Source organism: Pipistrellus hanaki, assembly GCF_964339955.1.
Source record: "Pipistrellus hanaki genome assembly, chromosome: 3".
In the NCBI taxonomy this organism is placed as follows: Eukaryota; Metazoa; Chordata; class Mammalia; order Chiroptera; family Vespertilionidae; genus Pipistrellus; species Pipistrellus hanaki.
In genome coordinates, this window is record NC_140505.1 from 52970022 (window position 1) to 52988917 (window position 18896).

Consider the following 18896-nt stretch of genomic DNA (forward strand, 5'->3'; position numbering starts at 1 on the left):
ACCTTTCACGTGGTAATTCCTGCCATTAATTTCTTCGCATACCCTTGTCTCTTTGTCAGGTATTTGGAAAACTCATCTCTGGAGATGCTGAACCCACCCCTGAACAAGAGGAAAAGGCACTGTTGTCATCACCTGAAGGAGAGGAAAAAGTATACAATGTATTTATTTGTATTCTAAAAATATTTTATTTCCCTTTTTCATTTTCTTTTGTTCATGGATTGCTGTGTATTTTAATAGACATGTAATAATTAGGTTATGTGCAGTTCATATTTTTTACTTTAATTAGAAGATAAAGGAACTATAAAAGAAAGTCAGTATTCATGTGTGATCTAGCTAGTATTTTAAGTAGCAACAAAATTTTCTCTATAGTTTGGGCTGTTTATTCAAATGTTAGCATTTCTAAAATTAACTTAGTCATTTACTGTGCAGTATACCATCAGTCATCTTCTTCCTCCATTTTCTCTGTCTTCACAGTCTAGTCTAAAGATCGTCTTCTCCATGAACTTTCTTTATGCTTTCCCCCAAACACAATGTAGTTTTCTCTAAACTAAATATTTAGCCTCTGCTAAACTTTATAGTAACCTCTATGTGTCTCTTGGTTCTCACTTGTTATGCTTACTTATATACATGTTTTATCATGTCTTCTACTGAATCATAGTCTCAAAGACTACGTACATGTCTTGTTTGTCTTTGTATCCCACCATGGCATAATCACCCATGTGTTGAGTAAATTTTTATTGGAATAACCTGTTCTTAGTACTATTATTGAAATTTCTTCTAAAATGCAGTTGAGTTACTTAATTTGGTCAAAAGCATTGTACCTAAAAGGAAAACCTCACTCATTTCCAAACCAAGAAGTCAACTCTGATTAATCTCATTATTTTTGTGTCTTTAGATATTACAAATAACCATCTTGGCAGCCCTTTGAAAGATAATTTCAAGGATTTACCTAGTTTAATGCTGCCTTCTGAATCATCCACATTTTTCTATTTGGGGTCTGTAAAAAAATAAGATTTCATAAACAGGTAATTTCTTTTCAGCATTTTTTGCAAATAACATTTTAAAGACTCCAAGACTGTAACTCCTCAAACCAACTAAATTTTAGCAAGTGGCAACTCTATCCTTTAAAACTTTGTGAACTGGCCTCAAAAAAACTTGCATTCTGTCCTAAATATTAAGCCCTATGCTTCCAATAAATCAACAAGGATACTATATAGTATATAATTATTAAATATGTAAAAGAATTGCACTTGTAATAGGGTTTCAGAATACACTGAGAAAGACCATTGTGCCTTGAAGTGATCAGGGAAGGCTTCTTGAGAGAATTTTGGACATGAGTTAGACTTGAAAGAGAATGGATGAAAGTTAGAATTATCAGGAAGATGGACCCAAGAGTAAAGTTTACACAGAAGAATTTTATCCTTTTCAAGTGTGTCATTTGATTAATTTTGTCCAATATGTTTACAACATTGAAATCATCACTGTAACCAAGTTTTAAAGCATATAACTTCCAAAATTTTCCTCATGCTTCTTTGTAGTCAGTCCCCTCATCTTATGCCTAGACCCTGTCAACCACTTTAGTATAGCATCTGTTTGGATCTTTCACTCATGTTTTTGTATTGGGTTATTTGTATTATTATTGGGTAATAAAATTCCTTTATATATTCAGTATATTCAGGCTTTAGGTCCTGTGTGTTCAAATATTTTCTCCTACTCTGAAGCTTATCTTTCAGAGAACAGAAGTTCTTTTTTTTTTTTTTTTTTTAAATATATTTTATCGCCGGCACCGGTTTGGCTCAGTGGTAGAGCATCGGCCTGCGGACTGAAGGGTCCCGGGTTCGATTCCGGTCAAGGGCATGTACCTTGGTTGCGGGCACATCCCCAGTGGGGGGGGTGCAGGAGGCAGCTGGTCGATGATTCTCTCTCATCGACGTTTCTAGCTCTCTATCCCTCTCTCTTCCTCTCTGTGAAAAATCAATAAAAATATATTAAATATTTATTGATTTTTCAGAGAGAGGGATAGAGAGCTAGAAACGTCGATGAGAGAGAATCATCGACCAGCTGCCTCCTGCACACCCCCCACTGGGGATGTGCCCGCAACCAAGGTACATGCCCTTGACCGGAATCGAACCCGGGACCCTTCAGTCCGCAGGCGGATGCTCTATCCACTGAGCCAAACCGGTCCCGGCTCAGAGAGCAGAAGTTCTATTTAATGAAGTCCACTGTATTTTTTCCAAATGACTCATGATTTTTGGGTAAAGTCACAAATATTTAAATATCTAAAATGTAAAGTCACAAATATTTTTACCATATTTTCTTCAAAGACAGAGTTTTAATTATAAATATTTTGTTTAAAACTATATACATTTTAAGTTGTCTGGATTCTCTGTTCTATTTCATATTTTATATATATTTCATATACACACACACACACACACACACACACACACACACACACAGGCCTAATATGCAAAGTGTCCCCTTTGGAGTTTGATCACTCGCTAGGACGTGTGCTGACCACCAGGGGGCGGCACGAAATGAAGGAAGGCCCTGGCCAGCAACTGGGGAAGGGAGTCCCTGATGGGCCCTGATCACCAACCATGTCTAGGGACCCTACCCGTGCACAAATTTCAAGCACCTGGCCTCTAGTATATATATATAATTTTAAACCACCATCTGACTGTCTTGATTATTGCAGCTGTATAAAAAATCATGTGATCAGATTCCAACAATATGTAATTTGTCCATTCAGTGTTGTTTTCTAGATCCTGTGAATATCCATATAAAGCTTAAAATTATTATAGTTTGTCAGTTCCCCTCCTGTCTCCTAAAAATATTTTTGTATATTGATTGCAATTGTACCAAATTGATGTTAATTTGGAGAGAATTGGTGTCTTAATAATATTTAGTGCTTTTATCCACAAGCATGATATAGTCTCTCCATTTATTTGGATCTTATTCGATTTCTGTTAGCAATGTGCTGTAGTTCAGTAAACAGGTCTTATATACATCTTATTAAATTATTCCCTAAACATTTTATGGTTTTTATGCAATTGTAAATGGTGTTTTCTTCTTGCTTTCCAGTTGTTCATTTCTAGCATATAGATGAATTTTGTGTATTGGATTACATCCTGTGATCTTAAATCCACTTACTCTTGAAGTTTTTGTGTGGAACCTTTGAGATTTTCTTCATAGACAATCATGTACTCTGCGAGAGTTGGCTTTACTTCTTCCTTTCCAATTTAAATTTTTCTTGTATCTTTGGAATGTTGAAGACCTTCAGTACCATGTTGATAGAAGTATTAGGATCAGACATCTTTGCCTTCTCTGGATATTAAAAGGAAGGCATTCAGTCTTTCACCATTACATGTGATGTTAGCTATAGATTTTTTTGTAAATGCTCTTAAGCAGATTGAGGATATTTCCTTCTATTTCTTCCTGGCTTGTTAAAAAATTTTGTCATAATGGATATTGTCAGGTATTTTTATTTTTGTATTTTCTTTTATTCAGTAAAATAATTCATATACTATTATGTCTGTTAGTAGATATGTAATATTAGTTTATATGCATTTCATTTTTCTTTAGTAAAAGAGAAGGTAAACTAGGGAAGTGATTGTTAAAAGGTACAGTGTTTCTTTTGGGATGATGAAAGTGTTCAAAAATTGGTGAGGACTGTGCGTATCTGCGAATATGCTATAAACCATTGATTGTACATTTCAAATGACAGGGCATAGTAATGTATGTGAACTATATCTCAGTAATGCTAATTTTAAAAAGCCAAAAACCACAAATTATGACAAAAGTTAAAAAATAAGGAAACTCATTTGTTTCTGTATGATTTAGCTAGTATTTTAAGTAGCAAAAAAAAAAATTATCCTACAAATTTACTTTCTTTAATAGATACAGGGCTGTTGCAGTTATCTACTGTTCTTGTGTGGGGCTATGGTAGTTCTTTATGTAATTTGTCCATTTCATCTAATTTTCTGAGTTTATTGGCATAAGTTGTTCATTATATACTCTGGTTATCCTTTTAATATCAGTAGAATCTGTGGTGGTATATCTTCTTTTATTATTTGTTTCATCTGTTTACTTTTGGTTTGATTTTTTTCTGGTTTTATAATACCCAAACATAGAGCATAGACTTGAGACCTTTCTTTTCTCAAGTAATGCTGTGATTTTTCTTCTAGAAAAAATAGAGCAGTTAGAAGAAAAACTGCTTTAGTTGAGTGTCACAGTTTTTGATGTGGTGTATGTTTGAGTGGCTTTTTCCCCCCCATTTCATTCAGTTCAAAATATTTTCTGAGTCCCATTTTGATTTCTTCTTTGGCTCCTGGATAGATATTTAGAAGTGTTTTGTTTAATTTCTAGATATTTGGGGATATCCCTCATAGCTTTCTATATTAATTTTTAGTTTAATTCCATTGTGATAAAAAATATATACTTTGTATAATCTTGGTCCTTTTAACATTGTTAAGCTTTAGCTGATTTGGCTTAGTGGATAGAGCATACACCTGCAGCCTGTAGGATCCCAGGTTTGATACTGGTTGCAGGCTCGATCCCCAGTAGGAGGCATGCAGGAGACAGTCAATCAATGATTCGATGTTTCTATCTCTTTCTCTGTCTCCCTTCCTCTCAGAAATCAATAAAAATATTTAATAAATAGAAAGAAAATAAAATTGTTAAAGTTTTATTTCTGTCTCATAATATAATATGTTTTAGGGAATGTCCATGTGAACTTGAAAAAAATATGAGCTCTGTTTTTGTTCTGTGATGGGGTTCTATAAATATCAGTTAATTCCAAGATGATTGGTAGTTTTATTCCTGTCTTCAAGAGCCTTTAAGCAAAAGAGTGACTTGTCTCAGCTTTCTTACCTATAAAATAGGCAGGACATCAGATTTTACCTTATGGAGTTGTTGTGAAGATTAAATAAGAATATATATGTATATGTATACACACACACACACACACACACACACACACACACACACATTCAATTTACATTTCCAACAACAGTGCATAAAGATTGCTTTTATTCCACATCCTTGCCAACACTTGTTATTCTTGCCTTTTTCATAATAGACATTCTAACAGGGTGAGGTGGCATCTCATTTATGGTTCTGATTTGTATTTCTCTGATGATTAGTGATGTAGAACACCTTTTCATGTACCTTTTGGTCATCAACTGTATGTCTTCTTTGGAAAAATGTCTTTTTAGATCTACCTGTTTTTTAATCAGTTGTTTGGTTCTTTTGCTATTGAGTTATATTTTAGAGATTAGTCCCTTAACAGATACATGATTTGCAGATATTTTTTTCCATTCATTAGGTTGCTTTTTCATTTTAATGATGGTTTCCTTTGCTGTGCAGAGCTTTTGAGTGTGATATAGTCCCACATATTTTATTTTGATACCTTAAAATGTCAAATGTACAAATTTTATTCAAAGAGCTTGTTTTTCCTTTTTCTATGTAAAGGCAACATCAGATGCCGATCTGAAAGAACATATGGTTGGAATCATATTCAGCAGGAGTAAACTGACTAACTTACAAAAACAGGTTGGTTCAGATCCATTTCATTGTCTTCATCAGTTTTTTTATTATTGTCCAAAATCTATGGAGGCTTTCTTATGCTGACTTTTTTATAGATCCTGCAGAATATATCTTTTTCTAGAAAGAAAAGAGTAGATTGGCATACCTGCATCACTTTAAAGATTCCTTTTAAGTGTTAACTTTCCTACTTTGCTGCTCTTTGTTATTTATTTTCAGGTAGATTATTTCATTTTGGTGACAAATGCCCAACTATATAAGATTTCATTGTTTGTTGCCTGATTTTTTTTTTTTCTGAGCAATTATATTAGCTAAACCAGTGTTAATATTTTTAATTATGAGAGGATTGGGAAGTAGCATGGCATTGTTCAAATGTGCCCAAATAACATAAAAATTAGCCCTTTAAAGGTCAAGTAAAATATTGGTTTTAAATTAGCCCATTATTGCCCCACCAGTGTAGCTCAGCAGTTGAGTATTGACCTATGAACCAGGGAGTCATGGTTTCATTCCTGGTCAGGGCACATGCCAGTGTTCCAGGCTCGATCACTGGTGGGAGGCATGCAGAAGGCAGCAAATCAATGATTCTCTTTCATCATTGATGTTTCTTTCTCTCCCTCCCTCTCCCTTCCTCTCTGAAATCAATGAAAATATTTTTAAAAAAATAAATTTGCCCATTATTTTAACTTTAAATACCATTAAATAAATTACAACTTTATTTGTGCTTTATCTCTCTTTAACAGCTTTTTGTTGAATCTTAGTTGTAAAATGTACTGTTATTTTATATAACACTTAAAAAGTAAATTTGCTGTGTATTAAGTTGTGAATGCCATTAATTATAAAAATACATTATGAATTTAAATGTTACAATGGAGTTACTACAAGTGATAAAATATAGTAATTTGTGTTTGGTGTCTTAAACCAGCAATTTTCAACCCTTTTTCATCTCATGGCGTACATAAATTAATTACAAAAATTCTGTGGCACACCAAAATATGTATTATTTGTGAATCTAACAAAAAATAGGTATAATTTTGATTTATTCACACCAAACAGCTGTTGTGTGGCTGTTATGTTTTTATTTGGCAATCAAAGGGAAAAGAGGTGAGTGCCCCTGATTAAACCGTCAGGTATTGCAGTTTTAAAAATTCTTGCAGCACACCAGTTGAAAATCTCTATCTTAAACTATAGGCAGGGGCATTAGTAACTTGTATATAAGTAGATTCTCCATATCAGTTGATTTAGATATTCAGATTTTTAATCATAGTTCCCCTAGTTTTTAAAAACAAAAGTTTTTTAAGACGAGTTGAGAGAATGGTATGATACAGAATTAACTGGGAGGAAAAGTGTTGAGTATCAACTATAATGGTATTCTTGTCTTTTTATAAGAAAACTAGGAGTAGTAAATCAAACTTACAGATATGTTTTTATGTTCTCCTTATGTTACTATGTCACCTTTTAAATAGGTATGTGCTCACATAGTCCAGGCTATTCGCATGGAAGCCACCAGAGTTCGTGAAGAATGGGAACATGCCATATCAAGCAAAGAAAATGCCAATTCTCAGCCCAGCGATGAAGATGCCTCCTCTGATGCTTACTGCTTTGAGCTGCTCTCTATGGTCTTAGCATTGAGTGGCTCTAATGTGGGCCGGCAGTATCTGGCTCAGCAGCTAACTCTGCTCCAGGATCTCTTCTCACTGCTCCACACAGCATCCCCTCGAGTCCAGAGACAGGTGACTGGTCATACCACTGCTCTTTTGGCTTATTTTCTTATTTGAAACATTGTTGAAAACTAAACTAGTGAAGTTCCGAACTTTATCAGTTTTATTTTATTTTGTTATGTTTTAGGTTTTTGGATTGTATTTTAACTCCATGCTTTTTATTTTTGACTCATTGTGATGAGAATATGGAAGAGGAAAATAGAGTTTATTTTACTAATGTGCTGTTGTGATAAGAGTGTTCCGGCTATGAGTTTCTTATTACCCTGAGATCTATAATTGAATTTTCCCTCAATCCTAACCAAATAAAAGCATCTTTTTTCTTGCTGCCCTGAAGTGGTAATTACCATCTGGGAAATTTTTTAAAAATAGTGTAGAAATCATATTTCTGTACTTCTCAAATATTTGAAGTCATAGAATGGCAGCTATGTTCATTTTAAAAAGTTGGAAACTTTAAAGCACCAATCTTTAAATGGAATTCTTTCTTTTATTTTTCTTACCAGGTGACCTCCTTACTAAGACGGGTTTTGCCTGAAGTGACGCCTAATCGTCTGGCCAGCATCATAGGAGTGAAATCTCTCCCCCCAGCAGATATCAGTGATATCATTCACTCAACAGAGAAAGGAGATTGGAATAAGCTAGGTATTTTGGACATGTTTCTAGGATGCATTGCCAAAGCCCTCACAGTACAGCTCAAAGCCAAAGGAACCACCATCACAGGAACAGCTGGAACCACCGTGGGCAAAGGCGTTACAACAGTTACCCTTCCAATGATTTTCAATTCCAGGTTGGTCATTGTGGCTGTCTTATATTAAAATAGAATAGAATGAGCTACTGTTTGGAGAATTAAGACATGTCAAATTCTACCTTATTTGCTTATTCACCAAATAAAAGACATATATACTGACCCATGTATAAAGAATGCTGTATATAAAAGTCATTTTGGGATTAGTGGGAAGAGTCTGCAAAATATATGACCTTGGGATAATTCCCAAGTAGAAAAATAATTATAGGCCCTTACCTCACATCTTATACAAAAATAAATAAGAATAATTAAAGTTTTATATTTTTTTAAAATTCTACAAGGACAAAACGTAGAAGAATATTTTTGTAATCTTCAATTTGGGAAAACTTTAAATGAAACACAGAACCCAAAAGTCATAGAAGAAAAGATTCATAGAGTTGAGTACATAAAAATGAAAATTAATTGATAGACAATTTCTAAGCAATTAACTTGGAAAAAATATTTAGCCTCTATATAGTGGACAATGAATTATTAGGCATAATATTAGAAGAATGACTACAAATCAATGAGAAAAAGACAACTGATAAATAACAAGAAAAGTGAGTTCAGAGAAGAGAAATTACAAATGCCAGGGAACAAATGAAAAAACACTTAACTGGCAATCAGAGAAATATAGATAAAACAATAGAGAATATCTTTGCATTGGTAGCATTATTAAGAAATAGGCATTTTTTATTAATGTAATGTGGATTGCTACAATCTTTTTGGATGTCAGTTTCATAGCATATCACCATACTTATACATTTCTTTTGACCTACCAATTCTACTTCTACAATTGTTTCCATCAGAGGTATCCATACATGTGCACAGAAAAGCACGTGTTTATTCCAGAAATGTGTGTTACATCAGAGAATTGGGAACATGCTAGTAAAAGAGACAATCCATGATATTAAGCAAAAAACATCAGAATGTAAATCAGCATATTGCTTCCTTTATCTTCATAGACTTGCTAAAGGAAAAAACAGCTGAACTCAACAGTAATTAACTCAGTGATGTAGTTGACATATTCTGGTGCAAGCTCTTTATTATGTCTATGTGGACAAAGAGTTTGTGGACTATGAATATACATTGAATAGCACTGTTCTAGAAGATGCATACATGAATAATATATAAACATTTCAAAGGAAGCACCTATTAGAATAGCTACTCTCTTGATGTTGAAGACACAGATAATAGGTAATGTGTTGATTAATATTCTTTGAAAAGGCTTTACTTGACTGGATCATTTAAACAATTAAAAATGCTACATAATGAAATAATAGTTTTTATCTAATTCATCTGTAACTATTACTGACTGGTTTATAAATGCTGACTTTTCTTTGTAGTTATATTCGACGAGGCGAAAGTCATTGGTGGATGAAGGGCTCAACTCCTACTCAGATCTCAGAGATTATCATTAAACTTGTTAAGGATATGGCAGCAGTAAGTTCCCATCCTCCTGTTCATTGTCAGTGAAATGCAGTAGAAATCTTATTAAAAAAACAAGCAGCTTATTTTACTGAATTAATATGTCATTAGTATTATTTTGGTTTACTTAAAGGCTCAGTTTAATAGGTTAACTGTTGCACCATTTATCTTTTAGTTATAAATTTGTCGGTTGTGTAAATTATGTTCATTTCAAGCTTCCCAGTTCATTTACTTGAGAATTGTAGCATAAGCCTTCCAAGAATTTGAAACAATAAGTTTATATTCTTTGAACCCTAAAAATTAGCCTGATTCTGAAACAAAAAAAGGGGGGGCGGGGATGGGTGTCAGCCACAAAGTGGACATTTCTCCTCTTCAGTTTTCATGGCTTATAAAAATTGTACTTTTTTTTTTTTTTATAATATGTTTTTATAGATTTTAGACAGGAAGGTAAAGGGAGAGAAAGAGAGATAGAAACATCAATGAGAGAGAAACATTCATTAGCTGCTTCCTGCATGCCCCCTACTGGGGAAAGAACCCACAATCTGGGCATGTGCCCTGACCAGGAATAGAATCAGCAACCTCTTTCTTGGTGCATAGGACACTGAGCCACACCAGCTAGACTACTCCTATCTTTAGATGTTGCTTTGTGAGAAGATCTGGGAGTGTGGAGGAAAGGGAATTACTTATCAGAGTACCTTGCTCTTACTGGGTGCTCCATAATGTTAGTTTCCTTACATTCCATTATATCCAGGAGTTCAGCCTGAGGGGGGCAAGATACTCAAATTATAGATTCCTAAGAGATAAAATAGATGGCAGGCCATTTTGATGGAGGAGAAGTTTGAACTGCTCTTTAAAAGATTGATAGAGGAAAAAAAAATAAATAAAAGATTGATAGAACATGGATATGAGATAAGAAAAATTATTCTGGGGAAATATAAGATCCTATCACTTTCCCAACAGCATGGACATTTCCTCAATCAGAAATGAAGAATTTTTTCAGTTCTCAAATAGGCTTTCTCAGGTTCACTTGATGGAAATATTTAGGAAAACTGTTTCGGAACATCTAAATTCTATAGCAATTAAAAAGTGCTGGTGGCTGAAACCGGTTTGGCTCAGTAGTAGAGCATCGGTCTGCGGACTGAAAGGTCCCAGGTTCAATTCCGGTCAAGGGCATGTACGTTGGTTGTGGGCACATCCCCGGTAGGGGGTGTGCAAGAGGCAGCTGGTTGATGTTTCTCTCTCGTTGACGTTTCTAGCTTTCTATCTCTCTCCCTTCCTCTCTGTAAAAAACCAATAAAATATATATATTTTTTTTTAAAGTGCTGGTGATTGGGGAAAAAGAATAAATAAATAAAATAAATTAAAAGTGATGGTGATTGGTAAAAATCAAATTAAGATAGTTATAATTTGAACCCATTTATGCTCTTGGGTTTCAGTAATACTTATCTAAAGCAATTAGCTATATAAATTTCATGTTAATCAACAAGGTTGCATAATCAAAATTTCTCAAGCATAGAAACCCTAGTATTTCTGTTGTATATTTATCAAAATGTAAAAGGAAATACCCTTCAACTCTATAGAGTATTAAGAACCTAATTTATTTACTTTGATTTTCTATCATCAAAATAGTGATTAGAAGTTGAATTTTTTAGAGGGTGGTAAAGAACTTTTATTTCAAAACTATGCCCCTTGATTAAAATTCCATTAAAATAAATCTTTCCTTATGGGTGAGAGATGTTATTTCAGAGAGTAGAATTTGCTACTATGACTATACATTTCTGGTTGCTTGTTAAATTATTGTTTCCTGCTCAATAGGGTCATCTCTCTGAAGCATGGTCCCGAGTGACAAAAAATGCCATTGCAGAAACCATCATTGCCTTGACCAAGATGGAGGAAGAATTTAGATCTCCAGTAAGATGTATAGCAACAACTAGGGTAGGTTTTTTTCATTTGTTCTATATCCTTGCATTTTCTTTTTTCAGTAATAGGTTTGAATAAATAGGTCAGCTTAATTCATATTATTTTCACCAAATATTTATTTAAAAAAGCGTGAATGTTTTTTTGAATTATGAAGTAAATATAGTGATTATTAATATTATCTGTTACATGTTCTTTATCACTTGTTCTTGTTATCAGTTAGGAAGCTCAGGATATACTAGTTAGAAAGGGCTAACTTTCCGTATATGTCACTATATTATCTTTTTAATGGTGTATTTTCCATAACTTACACAGTAAGTTTAATGTTGGCATTATGCTGTGATAGACTGAGGTCCTTTGAAGACAAGGTCCTCCCTATTAACTTTTGGTATGGCCCCGTTGTCCAAAAGTAGAGCCCTGTAGCTTACTAGACTAGGTTTACAGGTCTTATTTTTTTAAAAAGCAAAAAGTTTGTGCCTGCGGTGGGATGGGGCAGAATCTTTTAGAGCAAGCATGCAAATTCAAAACCTAGCATGGGCTAAATGAACAAGGTTTAAGTTTATGTGTGCCACAGAAAAAAAAAGAAAAAAAAACTTAAATTTTCATAGAAATATAGATTTATTTTGAAAGAGACATGCTGAATACAAAGGATTGAAATAAATGAGTAATTATTAACATAAAATAATAGAACATTTTAATAAAAATTGATATTTTTTTCTTGAACATTAACTTACCAGACACTGAAAAACTGCACAAATTAATAAGTGTAACACAAATAAACCTATTTTACATGTTCTCCGAAGCGAAATATTTCCTGTTGTGCCCACCTAACAAGTCAGTACAAGACTAATGACATGGCAATCAGCTGCTAAAATGTTCACTAGTATTGGTGGAGAGAAATGGTGCACCTGTGTGTAAGGGAAATGAATTCAACACGATTATAATAATCAGTCATTAGCAAATGTTGTAGTTCATTATTAGTAATTATGTGTAACAGGATATTATAAAAATTAAGTTATGAAATTTTTATTAAAACATTCCTTACACATCATTATATTGGCTGGGCCAAAAAAATATTCATGTGGGCTGACAAATTTAACATGCTTGTTTTAGAGAGTAGTATTGCATTTTTCAGATGAGACATCTGCAGGAATTTGTAACCTACCAAATTTATGTCCCATATGCTTGCAAAAGAGATTTGAGATCTCTTGAAGCAGAGTAGTGTGACAGCATTGGGAAGAAGTAAAACACTAGTTAATTCTGAGAAGTCTGAAAAGGAAGATAAATAATATTTCCCTAGGGCAGAAAAAAAAAAAAAAAAAACAATTTGGGCTATGTTGCTATTGAGTGTGGTATCTGAAGCAGTTATTCCCTTTTTTTTTTTTAGGTTTTTTTTATTAATCTTTATTATTGAAATTATAACAGATGTCCCTCTTTCACTCCCCCATAACTCCCCTCCACCCAGTTCCCACCCCACCTCAGGGTCTCATCACCCTATTGTCCATAGGTGTAATGCACACATGCAAATAAGATCTTTGTCTAATCTCTTCCCAGGGTCCCCCTCACCTCCTTTTTCCCTCTGAGAATCATCAGTCTGTTCAATTTCCATACTCCTCATTTTATTCCATTCACCAGTTTATCCTGTTCATCAGATTTTTTTTTATTTGTTTGATTTTTAGATTCAATTGTTGATAGATATATATTTGTTGCCACTTAGTTGTTCATATTTTTTTATCTTTACCTTTTTCTTCTTCCTCCTCCTCTTAAAGAATACCCTTCAGCATTTTATATAATGCTGGTTTGGTGGTGATGAATTCCTTTAGCTTTTTCTTGTTTGTGAAGCCCTTTATCTGACCTTCAGTTCTAAATGATAGCTTTGCTAGGTAGAGTAGTAATCTTTGTTGTAGAGTTCTTGATAGTCATCACTTTGAATATTTCTTGCCACTCACTTCTGGCATGGATAGTTTTTGTTGAGAAATCAACTGACAGTTGTATGGGCATTCCCTTGTAATTAACTACTTTTCTCTTGCTGCTTTTAAGATTCTCTCTTTGGCCCTAATCAGTTTGTGGATTGAAAGCTCCCAGATTCGATTCCAGTCAAGAGTGTGGCCTTGACCTGTTTGGCTCAGTGGATAGAGCATCAACCTGCGGACTCAGGGGTCCCAGGTTCGATTCCAGTCAAGGGCATGTACCTTGGTTGCGGGCACATACCCAGTAGGGAGTGTGCATGAAGCACCTGATTGATGTTTCTCTCTATTGATGTTTCTAACTCTCTATCTCTATCCCTTCCTCTCCATAAAAAATACAATTTTTTTTTTTTTTAAGAGCATGTACCTTGGTTGCAGGCATATCCCCAGTAGGAGGTGTGCAGGAAGCAGCTGATCAATGTTTCTCTGTCATTGATGTTTCTAATTCTCTATCCCTCTTCCTTCTTCTCTGTAAAAAATCAATAAAATATATATATTTTTAAAAGATTCTCTCTTTGTCTTGGTGTGGTCCTCTTTGGGTTTCTCTTGTTTGGGGTTCTATGTGCTTCCTACACTTGTAAGTCTATTTCTTTACCAGGTAGGAAAGTTTCCTGTCATTTCTTCAAATAGGTTTTCAATATCTTGCTCTCTTTCTTCTTCTGGCACACCCATAATTTGGAAGTTGATATGCTTTAAGTTGTCCCAGAGACTCCTTACAATTATCTTCATATTTTCGGATTCTTTTTTCATTTACTCTTCTAGTTGGGTGTTTTTTGCTTCCTCATATTTCAAATCATTAATTTGATTCCTGGGATCCTCTAATCTATTGTTGAATCCTTGAATATTATTCTTTATGTCAGTCAGTGTATGTTTTTATCTCTCTCTTTTTTTTTTTTTTTTTCTTTCTCACTAAGATCCTTAAAAGTCTCACTAAGTCCCTTGGAGGTTTCTAGAAGATTCTTGAGTAAATTTATAACTGTGGTTTTGAACTCTATATCTAGTAGTTTGCTTTCTTCTATTTCTGACATGTTTCTTTGTCTCCACATTTTGGCTGCTTCTCTGTGTTTCTTTCTATTTATTGGGTTGAGCTGCTCAGTCTCTTTGAGTTGATAGAATGACCTTGTGTAGTAGGTGTCCTATAAGGCCTAGTGGTTCAGCCTCCTCAATCACCTGAGGTAGACACTCTAGGTGCACCCTTTTGTGGACTGTGTGCCCAGACTTGGTGTAGTTTAGACTTGATTGCTGTTGGTGTCAATGGGAGGAATTGACCTCCAAGCCAACTGGCTATGGGGCCAGCTGTGACTACAGTGGGAGAGCTGCTGTTCAGGAGACACCCTTATGGAGTAGGATTTGCTTAAGTGGGGCTTTGGTGCTCACTGAGTCTGCCCCTTGAGTCGCTTATAGATGTGAAGAGTTGTAACCTGGTATGGTCTCACACTGACAACTGGGCTCTTGAGTCTCCAGGGAGGTGCAAAGTCAGCCACTGCCTGGAGTCACCCAGCAGGAATTACAGAGAGATCTATAGATTCCTCCTCTTTGTATCAGGTTTGGAAGGGCCCAGATGAGGCCTAGCTGTGAAGCAAGGCAGGCTGGTGCTATTGCTGTCTTAGGCCTTTTTATTGATAGGTTTGGGGCTCCCTTCAGCTTGTTTGACAGGTTTTTAGCCTGAGAAAGGACAGGCCATTCATATGTAAAAGCCACTGGGCGCAGTTTGAGTGGGTTGTAAATTTGGTGTGATGAGGTCTCAGGGAATCACCAGGGCATAGCAAAGAGAAATGGCTTTCAGTCAACTCTGCAACTGGGGAGGACCCAGCGTAGGAACAATGAAGGCTTCAAGCATCTTCATCTAGATGAAAGCTGCCCCCAAGTTCCTGCCCAGATGCCAGACAGTCCAGTTTCTCCTCGTATGAGTCTGGGTCTCCCAGAACCTCACCTGGCACTGGAGCTCAGAGGAAGTGGGAAATTGTAAATTCAGTTCATGGTGCTGGCCTTTTAAGAAGAGCAACTGGGTCTCCAGCAGCCTGTGTGTCACTCAGCCCCAATCTGCACTGGTTTTTACAGCCTGTAGTTCTTACTTCTTTTCCCAGCTCTGGCTAGGGGTCTGGTGTGGACCTGGGACTCTTGCTCCTCCCTGCAGCCTCTGCAGAAACAATCTCCCTCCCAATTAAAAAAAGCGTCCCACACAGGGGCCAGGCCAGCCCATTCCGTGCCTCTGCACCTCCTACCAGTCTCAGTGTGCTTTCCTCTTTACTCCCCTGGATGTAGGACTTCCATTCAGGCAGCTTTAAGGCAGTTCTGGATGATGGTGTTCGTATTTTAGTTGTAATTTTGATGTGGCTATGGGAAGCAGAGAGTACAGGTGTTTGCCTACACTGCCATCCTGGTTCTCCTGAAGCAGTTATTCTGACTAATTCTCGCCCATTCTTCTCTTTATTCTGTGGTCACTTTTTCTTTTTTTTTTTCATATTTTATTTTTATTTTTCTGGCTTTTTTTTCCCTAATTTTCCCTCTCTTACTCTTCATATCTAGTGACACTCCTGTATACTTCTTAGAGTTAAAACAGTTAAATTATTTTTTTCAGTAATGAAGAAATATTTAATTCTATGTAAAACTGAAACTTACTCTTTAAGCCTCAAAGAGTTGAACTATTTTTTAGGGCAATTTTTAAAGTTGCTTTATTTGTTACTTATTTGTTAGTGTCTAACATTTGTTTTATTTGTTAGACACTTATCTCTGACAGAGTGCACAAAGCATAGTGCTAGGACATTAGGGCCATATAGAGACTTATGAGTAACTGTTATTATCTACAATAATGTAACATATTGCTATATTATTTCTGTAGTAGACCAATCCTCCTATATAATAAAAGGCTAATAAGCAAATCAACTGAACAGTAAAATGATCAGTCTCTATCACCAGGGGGCAGAGGCTCAACGTGGGAGCTGCCCCCTGGTGGTCAGTGTGCTCCCACAGGGGAGTGCCACTCAGCGAGAAGCTGGGTTAACAGCTGGCAAGCACAAGGGTGGTGGCGGGAGCCTCTCCAGCCTCCATGGCAGCTCTAAGGGTATAGGACATCCCCCAAGGGCTCCCAAACTTCAAGAGGATGCAGGCCTCTAGTAAAGGATAATGTTATATATCAGGCAGGAAATAGAATGCTTAATGAGAGGAACATTTATTCAGTAAATATTGGAGTGCATACTATGTGTGTGGCACATACGGCAATCATATATATGTCTGATACCACATCAGGAAATTTTGAGTACCACTGGGTATTTACATATCTCCAGATACAGCTGGAATTTATTAAACTAGTATCATGTGTCAGTCAACATTTTATAAGTCTTTCCTAAGTATTCAGTGGATAACAGCCTTTCCTTTCAACAGCTCTGGCTTGCTCTAGCATCACTGTGCGTTCTTGACCAGGACCATGTAGATCGTCTCTCCTCAGGGAGATGGATGGGAAAGGATGGCCAACAAAAACAAATGGTAAGATGAAAATTATTTTATATAAAATAATCTTGTTTTTCTTTCTAGTCAGCAATAGCTTACTTAGCTTTTGAAAGAAAAAAAAAAGTACAATAGGTCAAAATACATAATTAGTAGAACTCTTGAAAAATTGTGTCATATTGCCAAAATTCATCTCACAAGGGTTCTTTAGAATATATTAGGGGCTTTAGGTATATAAAAGAGCTTTCCCCTTCTTCTCTGAGACATGTTGGCATAGAATCAAAATTTGTTTTTAGCCAGACTTTGATTTCATGTCTCAATTTTTGTACTAAAATGTAATCATTCCTATGGCAAGGAGATAAAGTAGTAAGAGAGGCAATATGACATACCATTTCTTCAGAAATGTACTTAAAGTAGGTTGGATATTTATCTCTTCATTCACTGAAAAAAGACTTGTATATGGGCCCTTTCAATACTTACTCATTAATGGTTAAAGTTTCAAAAATGAGTATTTATTCATTTACCATACAGAATGTTTGAATATAATGGGGAGAAATTTTCTCAAGTCACTGAGCAAAATATACATTTTATTTTATTAATAATTTATTTAGGCCTTTGAGGAGATTTTATAATTTACAATACACTTGCCATCATTCAGTTTAATGTTCAGATTCCAAATTCTTAATAGACTTTTCACTGGTAAAAATAAATTTCATTCAATTTGTGTGAATATTGATGCTTTCTTATTAATCTAATGTAACCTATTGAAATATCTTATTTTAGCCTATGTGTGATAACCATGATGATGGTGAAACTGCAGCAATCATTTTATGCAACGTATGTGGAAATCTGTGTACTGACTGTGACAGATTCCTTCATCTTCATCGGCGAACCAAAACTCATCAAAGACAGGTGAAGATTTCTGTCTTTACTCACAAAACATTATCTAGAACATAAAGTGTATTCAATAACTTTTGTGGGAGACTTGGGGTAATGAGAAAAAATGGACTTGGGAATCACAGCAGCTGTGGCACTGTGTAAATCAAGAGAGTTGTTTAACCTCTCTAAGACTTAGTTTCCACATTTATAAAAACTGAACTGCTGTAAATATTAAAGAGAAAATTTGAAATATCTGGAAGTTTTTAGAATGCCTACTTAATAAAAGGCATTATTATTGAATAATTAAATTTATACTCTTTCAGAGTCATAAATATATTTTCCTTTTTCTTAATGATATAATAGGTCTTCAAAGAAGAAGAAGAAGCTATAAAGGTTGACCTTCATGAAGGTTGTGGTCGAACTAAATTGTTCTGGTTGATGGCACTTGCAGATTCTAAAACAATGAAAGCAATGGTAGAATTCCGAGAACACACAGGTACAAGAGGATTTAAGATTGAACCATGCCTGTTGGTTACTATTAAACTAGATGTTAGTTTAAAATTATTTAGTGTGATTAATTGAGTGTATTCTGACAAGTAATTATTATGACAGCATTGATCCCTGACTATATTATTAAATTTATGATACAATGGTAGAAAAGGTATCAAGCTAAAAGTCAGGAAACCTGGTTTGCTACTAACTAGCTATGTAATCTTGAGCCAGTTATTTTATCTCCAAAACGTGTGTTTTCATTTTGATTTATTTATAAAAATGTAAGTCTGCTATTATATATTCCTAGTTTAGTTATATTATTCTTATAAATTCTCAATTTTCAGTACCTCTGTCATCTGCCATTTGACTAACAAGAATTCCTGATGTTAGAATTAGGTATAAACCTGAACAAACTTAACTCTAGTAGTAGTAACTTTTCATGCTGTAAAAACATGGTCTTTTTTTTTTTTTCAGAGCTGATTGGATTTTTTTTCCTATAATCTGACCATGCCATACATAACATTAATAAATGTTCTAATGTTGAATCATCATTGTATTCGTGATGTAAACTATCCTATTTTTAAAATAAAAAAATTTAATGTATTTTTATTGATTTCAGAGAGGAAGGGAAAGGGAGAGAGAGATGGAAACAGCAATAATGAGAGAGAATCATTGATTGGCTGCCTTCTGCACGCCCCACACTGGGAATCGAGCCCACAACCT

At 35.1% G+C, this 18896-nt stretch overlaps 1 protein-coding gene across 22 annotated transcripts in view; it reads left to right on the forward strand.

Annotated features, from left to right (window-relative positions):
• MYCBP2 (MYC binding protein 2) overlaps positions 1–18896 on the forward strand; it is a 254681-nt gene that overhangs the window by 222706 nt on the left and 13079 nt on the right. For 20 of the 22 annotated variants that reach the window (XM_084877082.1, XM_084877099.1, XM_084877087.1 and 17 more), the window contains 9 exons: positions 60–158; positions 5473–5553; positions 7008–7274; positions 7763–8046; positions 9390–9486; positions 11287–11406; positions 16740–16841; positions 17586–17714; positions 18045–18177. In XM_084877082.1, the coding sequence (XP_084733208.1) occupies positions 60–158; positions 5473–5553; positions 7008–7274; positions 7763–8046; positions 9390–9486; positions 11287–11406; positions 16740–16841; positions 17586–17714; positions 18045–18177 (1312 nt within the window). The remainder of the gene's footprint in view (positions 1–59; positions 159–5472; positions 5554–7007; positions 7275–7762; positions 8047–9389; positions 9487–11286; positions 11407–16739; positions 16842–17585; positions 17715–18044; positions 18178–18896) is intronic. The other 2 variants (XM_084877098.1, XM_084877096.1) reach the window with 1 other exon arrangement.